Below are 20,469 nucleotides of genomic sequence, written 5' to 3'. Positions count from 1 at the left end.
GGGCTTTACAATTGAATTTCTCTAAAGATTTCATAATCCATATTCCCTGTAGTGTTCACTGACATTCGTGAAATCCAGGGCGATGGGAAGGTCGATGAGGAATTCTGTTCATTTGGGGATGAAAGTACTGTCTAGTAGTGAACTATACAAGGAGCGAATAGAGCATAATCCATGTTGGCCACGTGATGGCGCCTTGAATTCAAGGAAAGGCATAGCTACCTCAAGATTTGCTGTTGAAAAATCACAAGAAGGAACAGAACTAGATGGCATGAAGTTGAGTCTATTTCAAATTCAAATTCTTAGGTAATTACCAATAAACAACTGTAAAGTACTGTGCTAGGGATCTTTCAGTGAATCCTTTGGGTTATGCTTTCCCATGTTTTCCTCTCTCTCTTTACTTGTCCCTCTCTTTTCCATCATTTTTTCCTCTGTTCTTCCAAAGCACTTAGTATAGTGAGTACATTGCACTTAGTTACTTCCACATTCAGTCCCCTCTAGACTGTAAGCTAATTGTGGGCAGGAAATGCGTCTGTTTATTGTTAAATTGTACTCTTCTAAGTGCTTAATACAGTGCTCTGCACGCAGAAAGAGCTCAATAAATATGATGGACTGATTGACTGACTGATTGACTGTCAGAGAAGAAGTTTGGCTTAGTGGAAAGAGCACGGGCCTGGGAGTCAGAGGTCGTGGGTTCTAATCCCAGCTGCCTCACTTGTCTGCTTTGTGATCTTGGGCAAGTCACTTAATTTATCTGTGACTCGGTTACCTCACCTGTAAAATGGGGATTAAGACTGTGATCCCCACGTGGTGCAACCTGATAACCTTGTATCTACCCCAGCGCTTAGAAAAGTCCTTGGCATATAGTAAGCGCTTAACAAATACCATTATTATTATTATTATTGTTATAGATGCATTTCTCTATATTGTACGTTAATGAGGGAATCCAGACCCTGACTAATGCAATAATGCAGGATAAAAATAGACCATGCTGTGAGGAAAACAAGACTTCTTATCCTCTACTTCCTCTCCCTTCTGTAATCTTTATTCACCTCACCCTCAGTCCCACCGCCCTTACGTACATATGGTTAATTTGTTTTAATGTTTATCCCTCCCTCTAGACTGAAAGCTCCATGTGAGCAGGAAACAGCTTGACAAACTCCGTTATGTTTACTCTTCCAAGTGCTTAGTACAGTGCTCTGCAAACTAAACACACAAGAAATATGATTGCCTGATTGATTGATTTATGATTAAAAATGGTATCTGTATAAGAGTTTAGAATCTTAGTTTCTGGAAAGTTGGCTGGTGGGACAGTATGGCCGCTCTAGAGTTAGAATAATCTGGGCAGTCAATCTGTCAGTCAGTCAGTAATATTTATTGAATGCTTACTGTGTGCAGAGTACTGTACTGAAAGCTTGGGAGAGTACAATATAACAGTAAACAGACAAATTCTGTCAATAAACATACGGGAACAGCCATGGTAATACAGTCATGGTTATACTGCTCTGATGCTAAGCAGAGCAGGAATAGAAAGCACCCAGAGGTTGTCATTCACCATAATGGAACTCTCTGTGGATTGATAATACCGACATTGTCATTGCATTCCATTCACTTGACAGTTCCCTTTCCAAACTCCTGGTTATTTCTCCCCCTCTAGACCGTAAATTTCTCATCTGTAGGAAAGATGTCTACCAACTATGTTGTATTGTATTCTTCCAAGCACTTAGTACAGTGCTGTACATATGGTAAGTTCTTAATAAATATGATTGATTAAGTGATTGATTTGTACTTCTGATCACCTGGCCCTTGGCTAATTTATCTAATCCACGGCCACCAATTCCAGAGAGGAATGATTTCCTTTACAACGAATGGGAAAAACTCATAGATATTCGGTAAAAACTCCTGCTGAAGGAGACCTCGGCATCCCATCCTAGAAAAAGCTTTCTACTTACCAAATAGTCCCTTCCTAAGGGACTATTAGAGCTTCCTATAGGCTCTACGGTTATTGCAAACAGACCTGAACTGTGACTTCAAAGATAGGTTGGACCGTGATTAATTATTGCCACAAAAGTGTCCTCATTTACAGTATCCTGGGTCTAATTAGGCTCTTTGCAACTCATTCATGAGGTAGAAGAAAAAGTGCTTTCAAGTTGTGTAATTGCCTATCTCTGAGCACCCAATCAATGTTAATAAAGCCCAATGCAGCTTGTTAGAGTGGGGATCTGTAACAACCACTGGGATTTAGGACCTGTTCTTAGCACTGGGAAAAAGAGGTCAAGTTAAAGACTTCCATTTGTTGATATTACCAAGGAGTGTCAGTTTAACTTGTTAATTCCTCAGATTCCAAATTCCACAGAAATCTCAGTAAGGTGTGGTAGTCTTGGAGACTAGTATCTACGGATAGTCTTTTCCAATTTATGTGCCAATATAGACAGGTATAGAATCCCTCATTATCAGGACATTCTTTTGTTATAACCAAAAACATACTGAAAGCAGGAGTTCTATTTATTGTGCCACTAGCTTGCTCTGTGATACTGAACCACTGAACTCTCCTTTACCTCAGTTTCTTCACCTATAAAATGGGAATGGTAAAGGAAAAATTCCCCGAGTTTCCAGAAGTACCTTTCTGTTACCAAGCTCTAGTCTCATTTGTTCTCTTTGCCTTCTGGTCAAGTAGGTTAGAGCAAGGAAAATTATCTCCATGATACAAATGAGGAAACTAGTTACTGTATATTCAGCAAGTAATATTCTCCTCTCTCCCCAGCTAGATTACAAACTATGCAAGATAAAGGGATTGTGTCTTTTTCCTCCATTGTAAATCAGTTCCTGAGTCCAGACTGTAACCTGATTTTCCTGGCTCAGCCGGGAGTTTCTATCACTTCACTTTAGATTAAGTTTTCCAGGAGACTTGATAAGAGTCATTACTTGAAGTGACAGCAGGCACCTTGGGAAAAGTTAATGTGCTATGAATATTTGAGAACTTGTTTCCTCCACTGATCTAATTCATCCTTAGAATGCCCCTGGGAGGAGACTAAGGGAGAGGCTTTATTATTTGCATCCTTTCTTTGGGGAAATGGAAGCTAGGGAAGACTAAGGGCTTGCCCAGAAAATGGTGAAATGGACTAGAACTGGTGTGATGATTCAGAGTAGTCATTGTCAGTCAAATGAGGGTATTTATTGAGTACCTGCTGAGTGCAGAGGACTCTACTGAGTAGGTGGGAGAGTTCAAAAGATGCATCTTTAATTTTTATGGTTTTTGCTAAGTGCTTACTGTGTGCCAGGCACTGTATTAAACTCTGGGGCTGATACAAAGTAATCAGGTTGGACACAGTCCATGTCCCACATGAGGTTCATAGCCTTAATTACCATTTTGCATATGAAGTAACTGAGGCATAGGGTAGTTAAATAACCTGCCCAGGGTCACACAGCAGACAAGTGGTGGGGCCAGGATTTGAACGCAGGTGGCTGAGATTAGAACCCAGGTCTTCCTGACTCCCAAGCACATGCTCTATCTATCCATAGGCAACAATGCTTCTATGACATTCTCTGCCTTCAGAAAATCTGTCATCTATTGTGGGAGACAAGTGTATGTAGGAGGAAGAATAAGGATATAAAATTAGAGAAGCAGTGTGACCTAGAGGAAAGAGTACAGGTCTGAAAGTAAGAAGATCTAGGTTCTAATCCTGGCTCTGCCATTTGTCTGCTCGGTGACCCTGGGAAAGTCACTTAACTATGCTGTGCCTCAATTTCTTCATCTGTAAAATGGGGATTCAATTCCTGTTCTCCCTCCTATGTAGACTGTACACGCACTGTCGGGGAGGGACTGTGTCTCACTTGATTATCTTGTATTTACCCCAGCCCTTAATACAGTGCTTGGCATATAGTAAGTGTTTAATGAACACCACAATTATTACTGGAGGTAGTAGTTGAAACATGTTGGGATCGAGTGGCTGAAGAAATTGAATATACAATTGAATCTACAGATATATCAATATACATGCTGAGGATGAGAAAGAGTGGTATTGGTAGTTTTTGGACTGGATTAACTTGGGTTCTAATTCTAGTTCTGCACATGCCTGCTGTGTGACCTTGGGCAAGTCACATAAATTCTCTTAGGCCTCAGTTGCCTCGTCTGTAAAATGGGGATTAAAACTGTGAGCCCATGTGGAACAGGGACTGTGTCCAACCTGCTTAACTTCTCTGTGACTCCATCACCTCGTCTATAACCTTTTTTTCAAAGTATTTGTGAAGTTCTTACTATGTGCCAGATACTGTATTAAGTGATGGGGCAGATACAAGCTGATCAGGTTATACACAGTCTATGCCCCACATAGGACTCACAGTCTTAATCCCCAGTTTACAGATGAGGTAACTGAGGAACAGAGAAGTGAAGTGACTTGCTCAAAGTCACCAGCAGACAAGTGACAGTCCTGGGATGAGAACCCAGGTCCTTCGAACTCCCAGGCCCATGCTATATCCTCTAGATCACGCTGCTCTGCGGATTAAGATTGTGAGCCCTAGGTGGGACAGGGACTGTGTCCAACCTAATTATCTTGTACCCAGTGCTTAGTACAGTGCCTGGCATATACAGAGGACTTAACAGGCTTCCACCCCACCTGACAAAAGATAGTGGAGTTTCCAGAGTTCATGCCATTTATCTTAATTGAAATCTTGGTGTTCTCCTTCATAATAATGGTACTGATTGGAAAGCAGAAAGACATGATAAAGTCTAGTAAAATTATCTCATTATTTGTCTTTGCAACCCATGAAGTAACAGCTGTCACCATACGCAGAAAACGAGGGCACTACTGAACCAATTGTCAGCTGTGTGACCTTGGGCAAGTCACTTTGCTTTTTTGTGCCTCAGTTAACTCTTCCATAAAATAGTGAGGAGACTGTGAGCCCCACGTGGGACAGGGACTGTGTCCAACCCTATTTTCTTATATCCAGCCCAGCACTTAGAACAGTGCGTGTCACACAGTAAGTGCTTAACAAATAACATAATCATCAATTAATATTATTAACAGGCTTGTTTATGGAATTTAGTGATTGGTCCCTGATCAAAGTTAGATAACTAGTATGGAGTCTTTTTCCAATACAGCATCTCCTGATATCTCCATTTACCCCACACCCATTTCCCTCCCTCCCTTCTGCTTCTCTTTCCCACTTACACACTGCTATGTCACCTTGATCAATTCACTTAATTCCTCTTCACCTCAGTTTCATCATCTGTAAAAAGGGGATGAAATATTTCATTTTTTCCATGATATTTGACAAGAATTTACTATGCGTCAGGCACTCTATTAAACAGCTAGATGAATATAAGCTACGAGCCAATCAGGTAAGACACAGTCCCTGTCCCATATGGGACTCACAGTTTTCATCCCCATTTTATAGATGAGGTAACTAAGGCACAGAGACGTTAAGTGACTTGCTCATACAGTAGACAAGTGGCAGAGCCATCTGACTTGGGGTTAAGTACTCAATGCATTCAGTCAACTGCCTCCTTCCAATTTATTAACTTACTTCTACTATAATCCACCCTCGCACTCTTCATTTCCCCCAACCCAATCTACTCACTGTGCCTTATTCTTGACCTCTTGACCGGGTTCTTATCCCTGTTCTGCCACATGTTTGCTGTGTGACCTGGGGCAAGTCACTTAGCTTCTCTGTGCCTCAGGTACCTCATCTGTAAAATGGGGATTAAGACTGTGAGCCCCATGTGGGACAACCTGGTTACCTTGTCTCTATCCCAGAGCTTAGAACAGTGCTTGGCACATAGTAAGCGCTTAACAAATACTATTATTATTATCATTATTATTATTATTATTATTATTATTATTACTCACATGCTCCCCTATCTGCCTGGAACTCCCTCTCCCCTCATATATTTTACATTCCTTATTTCTTAGGTAGTACCTCTTGACAAATCTAGCTTCTCTCTTTCTTCCTATCTATAAATTACTGCTTGTCTCCCCTGCTAAAAGTATGATCCCTGAGTATAGGAGCCGTGCTTACTAATTTCACTGTGGTCTCTCAAGTGCTTAATACAGTCCTCTCGTCTGATCCTGCCTTGACTACTCTATTCACCTTCTTACAGACCTTCCTGTCTGCAGCCCCTCCCAACTCCAGGTCAAAATTTCATTTTGCTATCTGGCTCATTTTTCTAAAAAAAATGTTCTATGCACTCCTCCCTGCTCCTCTCCAATGGTTGCCCATCCATCTCCACATCGAACAGACATTCTTCACCATTACCTTTAAGGATCTCAATCAGCTACCATTGCAAACCTAGCCCTTGCACCCCAGTCCTCTAACGCCAAATTTGTTGTAGTACTTCAATTTTGTCACTCTTTCCGTTGCTCCCCGGGGTTTCGGGGACAACTCTCGGGTTCTTACCCTCTCCAGGTCTTCGGATGTCTCCGGACGCGGCCCGCGCGTTCATACCAGGAAGAGTCAGCCAGAGGTTCAAAGCTTGGTTGCCGTTTATTTGCTATCAGCGGTTACATGGTTGAAAGAGAGAGAGAGCGAGAGAGAGAGAGAGAGAGGGGGGGGAGAGAGGCGAGAGAGAGAGAGAGAGAGGCACACGCGTGCCCCCCCCTTTGTCTTGTTCGTCTCTTATACCCCCCGTTGCCCGGGGGCAGGGTTTTCTCGGGGGATTGGCGTATCGAGGCTTTGACTGCCCTCCAGCCACTAGCCTAACAACAGCTCTGTCCAGTCACGAAGGGTTTGCTCTGGCTCGCCCCCAGCCACCCGTTGCCAACCATCGCTGGCTGCGGATATGGCCTTGAGGTTGCCTCCGAGCCTTGCAGGTGCAAGCTTGTTTTTCTTGCCCTGGTCTCTTTATCTCCTGTTGTTGAGTCTGTTTGGCCTTGAGCCGTCGGGTACGGTTTGTGTGCACATACTGCCTGTCTCATCGCCTTCCCCCACTCCCTACGTCTTTCCATCCACCCCTTGCTCAAGTTCTCCCTCCTGCCTCAAATTCCCTCTACCTTCATATCTGAGACAACCATTCTCCCCATCTTCAAAGCCCTACTAAATCATATCTTCTCCAAGAAGCCTTCCGTGACCAACCTCTCAGTTTCCAACCTTAATTTCCTTCCCTTCTCTTTTTCCATCACCCATGCTCTTGAGTCTGTGCCCTTTAAGCACCCCAGATCCACCACGCTTACATACATATATATCCTCACAACTCTGTTACTTCCTCTGTCTAGGATTTATTTTCACGTCTGTCTCCCCAATAGATTGTAAGCTCCTTGTGGGCGGGATTGGGTCTACCAACTCTACTGTACTGCACTCTCCCAAGAACATGGTAAAGTGCTCTGCATACTGTAACCACTTAATAAATACCATTCATTCATTCATTCAATCATATTGATTGAGCACTTACTGTGTGCAGAGCACTGTACTAAGCGCTTGGGAAGTACAAGTTGGCAACATATAGAGACGGTCCCTACTGAACAGCAGGCTCACGGTCTAGAAAGGGGAGACAGAGAACGAAACAAAACATATTAACAAAATAAAATAAATAGAATAAAAATGTACAAATAAAATAAATAAATAAATAGAGTAATAAATGCATACAAACATATATAAATATATACAGGTGCTGTGGGGAGGGGAAGGAGGTAAGGCGGGGAGATGGGGAGGGGAGGAGGGTGAGAGGAAGGAGGGGGCTCAGTCTGGGAAGGCCTCCGTAATGATGGCATGTGTTAAGCGCTTACTATTTGCAAAACACTGTTCTAAGCGCTGGGGAGGTTACAAGGTGATGAGGTTGTCCCACGGGGGGGGCTCAAAATTTTAATCCCCATTTTACAGATGAGGTAACTGAGGCCCAGAGAAGTGAAGTGACTTGCCCAAAGTCACACAGCTGACAGTTGGCGGAGTCGGGATTTGAACCCATGACCTCTGACTCCAAAGCCCGTGCTCTTTCCACTGAGCTACGCTGCTATGCCTACAGTAGTCACTCAGTAGGTCTTAATGATTGATTACTCAGGTAAAGGTGTATTTATGTTACAGTCATACAAATCTGTTCGTGTTTAATGGTCTTTATTTCCTTCAGGATGTACCTGTAGCCCATGAAGCCAGTCTTCCAAGCTTCGATAATGATACAGAAAGAAAAAGAAAAGTCCTGGGATTCAGAGGCGTGATAATCGCTTGGAAAAAAAATAATCAGGATGTGAAAATACCATAGTCACTATGGTCACTGGAAAGAAACATATACTCAACTGTATTCCAGTCTGGCAAGAAGAATTTTGCAATAGGCACAGAAAGACAAATGATGCAAAATAAATTATTTTATAAATTTACTAGATAATGACAGTATAGGAGGCTGGACTCTTCTTGGGTGCCTGAGGTAGAACAGAGTGAAATATCTGGCCCCATTTCACACTTTCTCCATCAGGTTAAAACTCTGTCAACAACACTTTCTGTTTTATTCAAATGGCATTTGTTAAGTGCTTACTATGTACCATGAACTGTTCTAAGCACTGGGGTAGATACAAGGTAATCAGTTTGGACACAGTCCATTTCCCAAATGAGGTTCCCTTTCTTAATCCCCATTTTACAGATGAGGTAACCGAGGCACGGAGAAGTGAAGTGACTTGCCCAAGGTCACAGCAGAAAAATGGTGGAGCTGGGATTAGAAACATGTCCTTCTCACTCCCAGGCCTGTGTTCTATCCACTACGCCATGGTGCTTCTCTACCTCAGTTCTTAAATGTCAGTTAAATAAGTTGAGTCACAGAAATGCCTGCTCCTTCCTTAAACTGGCACTATGACAATTTCCAAAAACTCTAATAGTTTAATTTCCCAAAAACGTATAGTCTTGACAGAGTTGGATCAGTTGGTGATTTGATCTGGTCATTTTTTCCCTGATTCATTCCGATGTTGAAGAATGTAAATTAAAAAAAAAAAACAAGTTCCCATCATGGACAAAATTTTACAATTGAGAACATTGAAGGAAGGACGGTCACCCTTGAAGGAACTGGATATCTACAATTTTTCTACTTTTCAGTCTTACCCAAAGGAGACCTCATACTGTTAGTTCCAGATTTTTCCTCCTTCTCTGGTACTGGGTGGTTAAAATGTCATCCTTGTATGGTTTCCTACGGAACCAGAAAATGAAATGGGCAAAAAGGCAATCACCAAATAATACATTCTAGAAAAACCCTTCTCCCAAATGGGCAAGGTGATCACAGTTTCAAAGCATTCAAAATTGATGGGTGCAAAATTACACTGATTATTTATGTGTCTGATTGAAGGAAATCCTGAGAACATATGTAAGCAAACGCTAAGGAAATCTGAGCTGTGCTACAGTTTTAATTATCAGATTTTTAATTGGCATCTCTTAGAAGAAATAATTAACATGAAATATAGGCCTGGAAGTGTGTCCCTCAGGATCTAAAAAATTTAGCTGTTGTAAATGCTCCAAGACAGCTTGGGAGTTTCAGTGGGTTTTATATCTACCTTGTACCAAAGTCCTGAAGCACTGGAGCCTGGAGACTTTTTTTAACTATAATATAGCAGGCAGACGCATGACTCAGAGAAGAGGAAATATCCTTGCGATTTTCTATTGTTGTGATCATATTTTTATTGGTATCTTTTCTTTTGTATATTGTATTTGAAGATCTTCATTTTAGTTGGCTTGCAGCATTGGTGGGCTTGCATCCTATATGTAGACCTGGAAAGGACAGGTAAACCATCGACTTATTCGCATGCATCTAAATTAAAACCCAAACTGTCCGGCTACTTCTTTTCAGTAAAATGAATGTTCCTATGCCTTTGTTGCTCATTTTAGTTATGGTGGAATTTCTTTGGTATTAACTTGTTCATTCCCAGTGTTTTCCATGCTTTGAAGTGTCCTGGTACACCAAAGTCCCAGACATTCCTCAGAATTTACGTTTCCTTTTGGGTCAGTCCCAGTAGAGTCCCAATAGAGTCATTTAGGGGCAAGGGAGTTCGTAACTCAGCTTTACCGATGGAAAAAGCCACGATATTCAGTATTTCAGTAAGGAAACATCTATTAGTGAAGAGAAAACATTTATAGTAAAGGATCCTGCTTGTATTAAGCTCTCAACCCAGGGACCGTGAGATCTCTGACCCCATTTAGCCCTCATCCCAGGGTAGTTGAGAATTTCCTACCGCAGATGATCAGCCCCAAATCAGTATTCAGTCAGAGGATGGGCTTAACGTCAACAGGAGCGTCCCCATTTAAAAGGTCTCCTTCTTTCGAGCTGTTTGGGTCCTCCTGTCAGATAACAGTGAGTAGCCAAGTACAGACTGAGACCAGCATGGGCATAACTGTTTAATAGGGATAGCCAGGGCTATCTCAGTCATGCTTCCAGATAACAGTGAACAGCAGAGCTTGTTGACCATTACATTGGGCTTCTTCTGCATAATGGCCCTAATTTACCAGCTACAGTTCCATTTTCTTCTGCTCTTAGAAGACAACTCTCCCGGACACCTTGAGGGGGTTTCAACATTTAGGTCTACCCTTGGATCTTATCCTTCTGCTTCACCTGTGATGACAGGAAGCAATATGATGAAGGGCATTAAGTTTAACACATTATTTACATAAGGTGGAAACTGCACACTTTAGTAAGTTTGTTGCTTTAATAATCAGGCTCCTGGTCAGATGCAATAGAAGCAGGGCTATTCTAGTAGGCTATAACTTGCTTTACCTCAACCCACCATAAAATAATAACGATAATAATAATAATAATCCTGGGATTCATTAAGCACTTATTTTGCACCAGGCACCTTCCTAAGTGCTGAGGCAGATATAAGACAATTGGGTTGGACACAGTCCCTGCCCCCGTAGGGCTCACATTCTTAATGAGGCACAGAGAAGTTAAGTGACTTGCCCAAGGTCACACAGCAGACAAATGGTGGATCTGGAATTGGAACAAAGGTCCTTCTGATGCCCAGGCCCATGCTCTATCTAATGGGCCACGCTGCTTCTCCACTCGAGATCATTTCTCTCCAAATTGAAACCTTGACACATACCCCAGGCCACAGGCCACGATTTTCTCTATTCTCAGTCTCTCAGTGACATCTCTGTCTCTCAAGTTATCTGAATCTGTGTTCTGGATCCTAATCCCAAGATCTTGATTGTCTTCTCAACTTATAATATCTCCAAAATAAATACATTCATTTATGTAGCTCAATATTATGAACTCCTGCAAGTACAAGATGCAGTGCTATAATAACTTATTTTTATAATTTTGTGCCAGGCACTGAACTAAACACTGGGCTAGATACAATCAGCTTGCATCAAGTTAGTCAGGTTGAGGCACAGTCCATGTCCCGAATGGAGCTCACAGTTTTAATCCCCATTTTACAAATGAGATAACTGAGGCAGAGAGAAGTTAAGTGATTTGCCCAAAGTCACAAAGCAGACAAGTGGTGGAACCAGGGTTAGAATCCAGATCCTTCTTTCTCCAGGTCCCATGTTCTATACACTAGACCACACAGCTTCTCACTTTATTTACTACTGTAAACCCAGAACTGCCCGGATTCTATATCTTTGTATTTTCCTGGTGCTGAGCACATTGAAAGTGGGAAATAAATATCATTAATAAGCAAATGATTGTATTTAAAGGAATAAAATGAGACTCAATCATCAATCAACCAGTGGATGCCAGATTATTTTTCACAAATTAGATAGTTATTTAGTGGAATACTTTATCAATGGTAGGTTAAAAAGGTTAAAACTAATTAAGTACACATGTATTTTTTTCTGTAAAACTTCGGAGTTCATTGTGCTGAAAAATTTAAGAAACAATAATTTCTGAACTATGGAAATGTTTAAGACAACAGTAGTCACAATTTTTTTGTGAAACAATTAGGGCATTTGTTAAGCACGTACTATGTGCCAGGCACTGTACTAAGTGCTGGGGTAAATACAAAATAATTGGGTTGGACAACGTCCTGGTCCCACATAGCGCTCACAGTCTTAATTCCCATTTCATAGATGAGGTAACTGAGGGCGCAGAGAAGTGAAGTGACTTGCCCCAGGTCACATAGCAGACAAGTGGTGGAGCTGAGATTAGAACCCAGGTCCTTTGACTCCCAGGCCCGGGATCTTTCCACTAGGCCACACTGCTTCTCATGATTTCACGGAATTTCACTTTGAGAACAAGTAGGTAAGACATTTGCCAATGTGACCTCCCGAGACATATAAAGTCCTGTCAATTGAAAGACCTCTGCAGAAGGGTAAAATCACATCTAACTCACTGTGGTGAAGTATGGCCTTTTTAATATTTATGGATCTTGAAGTGGATTCCTGAAGCAACATGGTCTAGTAGATAGAACATGGGCCCCCATGAGCGACATGGATTGTGTCTAACCTGATTGGCTTGCATCTAACCCAGCGCTTAGACAGTGCCTGGTCTGCATAGTAAGCACTTCACAAATTTCACAACAACAATAATAATAATAATAATATTGTTATACTGTGGAAGCATCTTGAGGGTAGTGATTGTTTCTACCAAGTCCACTGTATTGCACTTCATACTTGGTGCACTTCAGAGCACCAAGTAGAGTACTCTGCCCACAGTAGGAACTCAATAAATATCATTGATTGATTGACTTATTGGTACACTACCCCACAAAATAGTATTGATCAGAAATGGACTGAACGTCTCACTGGACTAACCTAAATGTCTTTTGGGTTATTTCAAGTTACTGGTTGCTTCCATTAGCCCCTCGTGATAGAAATGGAGATGTCAGCTGAGGTCAGTAACACATGGTAAAAAATGAATAATCAACTTTTGAGTAATCAAAAGTCTTTCTCTTTGTTCCAGTAGTTTAAGGGAGATGTCCAGAACAGCCAAGTTAGAGTACCTGATAATTAACAAGAACACCAGGGAAACTACAATTATTGGCACAAGAGAGTTGCCTTCTCTAATACTGAATGGACCCATAATCCTGACTCTTCTGGAGATGCTATAAACAACTTGTGAATTATTTAGGGCAAGTCTAGGTACCGAAAGACTGAAAGGTTGAAGTTGAAAGGGAACGAAATGTTATTTCGTTTGGCATGTATATCATTATTAGAGTTCACTCTTTGGTCAAGCCTCTTACTTATTCATTTAATGATCTCCTTTAACGTATATAATGTTTAAGTTCTAATGGAATATCGGTCAAATTCTACAGTCTAAATAAAACAGGCTAAAATAACTATCAAAAGGATGTGCAGAGACTCCATTTCTAAGAGATTCAAAAAGCTTATGGAGATCTCTCATGTTTGGACATTTCATTTTGATTTGTATCATCTTCCAAATGAATGTGGACTCTAGACACCAATTCCTTGTTATATAGGAACAGTATTTGTAAAAGTACAAATGGGTCATCAGACTATGAAGTATATAAAACACAAACACAATTCCATCAGGAAACAGGAACACAATCCAATCAGGACTTCCCTTGAGAACCAGTGAGAAATCTGCATTGCCTCCTGGAGATTTTAGTGTGGCATATGTAACTGAGTTCTGTAGTGTGTTGAAAATAGCTTATTTTAGAAATTGGGCAATATTATGACATTGTCGCATATTTTGGGAATTTAGATTTAAAGTGTTTCAAGAATAAAGTCTAAACACCATGCCAACCTCGTTCACTTCAGCTTTATCCTTTCCTGCCTTAACTCAGCCTTCTCCTCTGCCAGACAAAACTATTTCTCCTCCCTTATTGACACCCATGCCCATCATCCCGTCAGCTCTTCCGTACATTCCACTCCCTTCTCAGACCCCCCCGTTCCTCCCGCTCCTCCTTCCCTCACCCCCAATGATCTGGCCTTCTACTTCATTAATAAAATTAAATCCATCAGGTCTGACCACCCCAAAGTCACTCTTCCCCCTTCTCCAACCCCCCGGCTCTCAACACTCTCTGCTACTCTCCCATCCTTCCCAGCAGTATCCTCAGAGGAGCTCTCCTCCCTCCTTTCAAGTGCTACTCTGGCCACCTGTACTTCTGACCCCATTTCCTCTCATCTCATGAAATCTCTCACTCCGTCCCTTCTCCCCTCCTTAACTTCCATCTTCAACTGCTCACTCTCCACTGGTTCCTTCCCCTCTGCCTTCAAACATGACTTTGTCTCTCCCATCCTAAAAAAACCCTCTCTTGACCCCACCTCACCTTCTATTTATCGCCCCATCTCCCTCTTACCATTCCTTTCCAAACTCCTTGAACGAGTCGTCTACACACACTACCTCGAATTCCTCAACATCAACTCTCTCCTCGACCCCCTCAAATCTGGCTTCCATCCCCTACATTCCTCCTAAACCACCCTCTCAAAGGTCACCAATGACCTCCTGCTTGCCAAATCCAAAGCCTCCTATTCTATCCTCTCAGCTGCCTTCGACACTGTGGACCACCCCCTTCTCCTCAACACGCTATCCAACCTTGGCTTCACAGACTCTGTCCTCTCCTGGTTTTCCTCTTATCTCTCCAGTCCTTCATTCTCAGTCTCTTTTGCAGGCTCCTCCTCCCCCTCCCATCCCCTTACTGTGGGGGGTCCTCAAGGTTCAGTTCTTGGTCTCCTTCTGTTCTCGATCTACACTCACTCCCTTGGTGACCTCATTCGCTCCCACGGCTTCAACTATCATCTCTACGCTGATGACACGCAAATCTTCATCTCTGCCCCTGCTCTCTCCCCCTCCCTCCAGACTCGCATCTCCTCCTGTCTTCAGGACATCTCCATCTGGATGTCTGCCCACCACCTAAAACTCAACATGTCCAAGACTGAACTCACTGTCTTCTCTCCCAAACCCTGCCTTCTCCCTGACTTTCCCATTACTGTTGATGGCACTACCATCCTTCTTGTCTCACAAGTCCACAACCTTGGTGTCATCCTCGACTCCTCTCTCTTGTTCACCCCTCACATCCAAGCCTTCACCAAAACCTGCCGGTCTCAGCTCCACAACATTGCCAAGATCCGCCCTTTCCTCTTCACCCAAACCGTTACCCTGCTCGTTCAAGCTCTCATCCTATCCCGTCTGGACTACTGTAACAGCCTCCTCTCCGATCTCCCTTCCTCTTGTCTCCCCCCACTTCAATCCATACTTCACACCACTGCCCGGATTGTCTTTGTCCAGAAACACTCCGAACATGTTACTCCCCTCCTCAAAAATCTGCAGTGGCTACCAATCAACCTACGCATCAGGCAGAAACTCCTCACTCTCGGCTTCAAGGCTCTCCATCACCTCGCCCCCTCCTATCTCACCTCCCTTTTCTCCTTCTACAGCCCAGCCCGCATCCTCCACTCCTCTGCCGCTAATCAATCAATCAAGCAATCAATCGTATTTATTGAGCGCTTACTATGTGCAGAGCTAATCTCCTTACCGTACCTCGTTCTCGCCTGTCCCGCCTTTGACCCCAGGCCCATGTCATCCCCCTGTCCTGGAATGCCCTCCCTCCCCACATCTGCCAAGCTAGCTCTCTTCCTCCCTTCAAGGCCCTACTGAGAGCTCACCTCCTCCAGAAGACCTTCCCAGACTGAGCCCCCTCCTTCCTCTCCCCCTCGTCCCCTTCTCCATCCCCCCGCCTTACCTCCTTCCCTTCCCCACAGCACCTGTATATATGTATATTTGTTTGCACGTATTTATTGCTCTAATTATTCATTCTTTTTATTTGTACATATCTATTCTATTTATTTTATTTTGTTAATATGTTTTGTTTTTTTCTCTGTCTCCCCCTTCTAGACTGTGAGCCCACTGTTGGGTAGGGACCGTCTCTATATGTTGCCAACTTGTACTTCTCAAGCGCTTAGTACAGTGCTCTGCACACAGTAAGCACTCAATAAATATTATTGATTGATTGATTGATTAGGTTGTTTCATGCATTATTCAAGCTTTTCTTTCTCAGTTTCTTTGTAAGTGCAGGAATCCTTCCAGGCTCATTTCTGGGTCCCCTTCTATTGTCCATCTACACTCACTACCTTGCAGAACTCATTCCCTCCTGTGGCTTCAACTATCACCTTTTTCTGGATTTTTCCAAATGTATCTCTCCAGTTCTGACCTCTCCTCTTCTCTGCAGTCTCACATTTCCTCTTGGCTTCAGGACATCTTGACTTGCATGTCCTGCCAATACCCCAAGCTTCGCTTGTCCAAAACTGAACTCCTCTCACCTAAATTGTGTCTTCCCTTGAATTTCCTGTCACTGTAGTCAGTACCACCCTCCTTTCTGTCTCAAAGGGCCATAACCTTAGATATTGTCCTCAATTCATCTGCCTACATATTTTATCCATCTCCAAATCCTGTCGGTTCATCCTTCACAATACTGTTAAAAATCCACCCTTCCCTCTCTATCCAAACTGCTATCATGTTGATCCAAGCCAAGTTATCCAAGTTATTCTATCGCACCTTGACTTTTGCAATACTCTTTCTACTTCTGTCCTTACTTCATTCTGTTGCTTGGATCACTTTTCTTAAAATAACTGCATGACTTCCCACTGCCCAATCAATCAATCAATTGAATTTATTGAGTGCTTACTGTGTGCAGAGCACTGTACTAAGCGCTTGGGAAGTACAAGTTGGCAACATATAGAGACAGTCCCTACCCAACAGTGGGCTCACAGTCTAAAAGCCCAAAAGCCTCCCATCCAACTCTGCAACAATTGTTGGGTTTAAAGCACTCTATCAGCTTGCCCCCTCCTATCCTACCTCAATCAAATCAGTGATATTTACTGAGTGCTTGCTGTGTGTAAAATACTGTACTAAGAGCCTGGGAAAGTACACTACGACAGAGCTAGTAGACATGTTCCCTGCCCATAAGGAGCTAACGTCTAGAGGGGGAGGTGGACGTTAATATGTTATGAATATGTACAGAACTGCTTGGGGCTGAGGGTGGGGTGAATGTCAAGGATTTAAAGAGTACAGATAGGAGTGTGGAGGGCCATTACCTTACTGATTTTCTACTACAACCCAACCTGCATATTTCACTCCTCTAATACCAACCCACTCACTGTACCTCAAACTCTATCTTGCTGATGACCCCTTGCCCATAACCTCCCTTTGGTCTTGAACTCCTTCCCCTTCCTATATGACAGACTACCACTTTCTCCATATTCAAAGCCTTATTCAAATCCCCTCTTCTCCAGAGGCCTTTCCTGACTAAGCCCTCTATTTCCTTAGTTCCTCTCCTGTCTGTGTCACTCATGCACTTGAATTACTCCCTTTAAGGACTTGCTACTCACTCTACTTTCAGCCATGGCACTTACAGACATACCCATAAATTGTTTTAATGTCTTTCTCCCAGGATAGAATTTAAACTCCTTTTGGGAAGGGACTGTGTCTACCAATCCTGTAATATTGTACTCTACCAAGTGCTTAGTACAGTGTTCTGCACACAGTAAGCACCCAATAAATACCATTGATTTATTGATCTTGACAACCTGTGAAGGAGCCTTCTCCAACGAATTTGCAGGTTGTAGCTTCTCATGCAAAAAGAGCTGGCAGGTGAGACAGTTATCTACCTATTTCAGAATGAAATGTCTTTTTTGCATTAGATTACTTAACTAAATTCACTTTATAATTTCTTCACTCATTGCTTGAATTATCAGGTGTTGTTACATTCACAGTGGGAGTGGTGTACATTCCAGAGACACATAGTCCACATCTTCATGGGTTATGTTGTCACAGTTAAGAGTTCTTTCTACCATGAGGGCTCAAAAGTTGAAAGTTACAGAGAACAAGATGGATATTCTTTGTACTTTCATGTCATTCCATCACCCATTTAAACTCTCATGTGTATATTAATCTGTTGGTTCGTCACTCAGTGATGCATTTTAATTGCTTCATTTTTTATTATGTTTCTTCTTATACTATTTTATCCGTTGGATATTTGGCAATTTGTGTCCACTTGTTTTCCTCATTAAATTTCAAGTTATTTGAGTGAACGGACAATGTCTCTTGACTCTATGGCAAGTTCCCAAAATCTTACTATAGGGCTCTGTGCACAGAATGTGCCCAATAAATGCAGTTGACGATGGCGATGTCAAGACAGGCATAATAATAATGAAAGTATTGGACCGAAGCTTCTGGACCACTGCTTGTGTGAATCTGTTGAGGATCCTGGATAGACTAGAATTTAGAGCTGTCAAGAATCCTCAGTGGAATCCTCATCCCCATTAATTCCCTCCAAAATAAAGAAATCTGTCAGAAAGTAGAGTCCATCTCCTTCCACAAAGGAAGTTGTGATACAGTCATGGAAAGATGAATGCCTTCAGCTCTTCTCTACAATTCCCAAAGCTGCTTCCAGTGATACAGGATGTATCCAAAGTAGCTGCTGTAATGATCTGAGCTGGCCTGACAGACTGCTGAATCAGGCAACAACTGCTCCTCTAGCTATAGGAAAAATGGTCATAATAATGCTATTTGTTGAGTTTCCACTGCATGCCAAGTACTGAATTTAGCATTTTCCCTGTCCTTAACGACCTTATACTCTAATGGGGGAAAAAGATATGAAAGTGTTTACAAATAGGGTAATCCTAACCTTAATTGTTTTTGTTTCTCTTCACACATGAGTTTGGGAACAGGAGAACCAACTCTTCTAATAGGAACCCATGTATTTGCACAAGTATATCTGTTGTTTTTAGTATTCTTCCTTGCAATATGCTTGACGTTGCCTGTTCTATGTATTAAATCAAATTTGATATTCTGTTCTTGACAGGAAAGCACTTCCCCTAAAATGGAGAAACCAAAAACGAGCCTCTTTTTATTGACAAAATAACTATCTTTGTTGTTTGGGAGTTAGACCGTATCCATTCTCATTCTCTTTGCTTGCTACACACTAATGTGTGTGGCAGCATGGCTCAATTGAAAGAGCCCGGGCTTTGGAGTCAGAGGTCATGGGTTTAAATCCCAGCTCCGCCAATTTTCAGCTGTGTGACTTTGGGCAAGTCACTTCACTTCTCCGAGCCTCAGTTCCCTCATCTGTAAAATGGGGATTGACTGTAAGCCTTCTGTGGGACAACCTTGTAACCTCCCCAGCGCTTAGAACAGTGGTTTGCACATAGTAAGTGGTTAATAAATGTCATCATTATTATTATTATATAATGTGTTAGTGGTTGCATTTCCCCTACAGTTAATTGAAATTCAATATTTTTTTCTCCCAAGGAAACTAGATGTCAAAATGGAGACAGAAAACTTAACATACGTTATCAAATTTATTTTTCTGGGACTCTGTCCAGCCAAGGGTCCAGCTTATGCTTATCATTATTTTCTTGTTCTTCTACCTGGTAACAGTGTCTGGAAACGTTGTTATAATTACTGTGATCTGCCTGGAGCTCCGACTTCAAAAGTTAGTGTATTTCTTCCTTGTCAATCTCTCCTTCCTGGACATGACTTACACTTTCACCAATGTCCCTCAAAAGCTTTACAACCTTGTTGGGGAGAGAAAGGCCATCTCTTTCACCGGATGTGCCACCCAAATGTATTTCTCCCTCTCCTTTGGGATGATCGAATGCATCCTTCTTGGGGTCATGGCTTATGATCAGTATGTGGCCATGTATCACCAGCTGCATTACACTGTTACCATGAACAGAGTGACATGTGTCCAGCTGGGAATCACCTCCTGGATCAGCAGCTTTCTGAGCTCCCTGGTGATCAATGCCTTCACTTCGAGCTTGCCCTACTGCGGGCCCAGTGTATTAAACCGTTTCTTCTGCGAAGTGCCAACAGTCTTGAGGCTGGCATTTACAGACACTTCCTTTCTGGAGATGGTAGTGTTTGTCTTCAGCATCATCATAGTCTTCATTCCTTTTCTCTTCAACATGGTCTCCTATGCCCAAATCCTCCTTTCCATCTTCGGGAGACATTCCACCGCAGGGAGGCGCAGGGCCTTTTCTACGTGTGTTTCTCACCTGACAGTGGTAGCTCTCTTCTATGAAATGGCCATCTTTGTGTACATGCGACCCCAGTCTGGTGCCTCTCAGGCTGGTAGAAAAGTCATTCCGTTAGACTACACAGTAATCACGTCCATGCTCAACCCCCGATCTACAGCCTGAGAAACCAGGAAGTGAAAGGAGCTCTGAAGAAAGTCATCAACAGACAGAAGACACCAGAACATTAGGATCATCAGTTAATGACCGGTATTTAGTGAACGTTTACTGTGTGAAGAACACTGAGCTCCAACCCTGGGAGAGAACCATAAGATAGAATTGGTAAAAGTGACCTTTGTCTTTAAGGAGTTGACAATCTAGTGGGTAAAGCTCTTTCTGTCGTGATTTTCATAGCATTCAGAGGTGATGCAGCGACTCTTGGTGAATTAAGTGTATAGCTGCTCTTCTCATACAAAGGAGAGACCACTGACAGTGAAATTCACCTATGAGTAGTTGAGGGGCTGAAAAGAGTTTGCAGCAGGCACAGTCAAGATCGTGATATGCCCATCCAAAAATGATTCTTCATGCTGCAGTGGAAGAAAATGAAGGGGCTGTTCGTGGTTAGCCATGTTCAGTCACAAAATTTCTGGTCAACCC

General features: G+C 42.5%; 1 protein-coding gene across 1 annotated transcript; it reads left to right on the top strand.

The window, feature by feature from the left end:
- The first annotated feature begins 19,197 nt into the window (after positions 1–19,197).
- Positions 19,198–19,998, top strand: LOC119924305 (olfactory receptor 10A7-like). Its single transcript, XM_038743205.1, has one exon. The coding sequence runs from the start codon at positions 19,198–19,200 to the stop codon at positions 19,996–19,998; it is 801 nt and encodes a 266-aa protein (XP_038599133.1).
- Positions 19,999–20,469: the final 471 nt, after the last annotated feature.

The sequence above is a fragment of the Tachyglossus aculeatus genome, unplaced genomic scaffold, assembly GCF_015852505.1.
Source record: "Tachyglossus aculeatus isolate mTacAcu1 unplaced genomic scaffold, mTacAcu1.pri scaffold_96_arrow_ctg1, whole genome shotgun sequence".
Taxonomy (NCBI): domain Eukaryota; kingdom Metazoa; phylum Chordata; class Mammalia; order Monotremata; family Tachyglossidae; genus Tachyglossus; species Tachyglossus aculeatus.
Note: the sequence above shows the minus strand (reverse complement) of the source record. Positions and strands in the feature narration are given on the sequence as shown.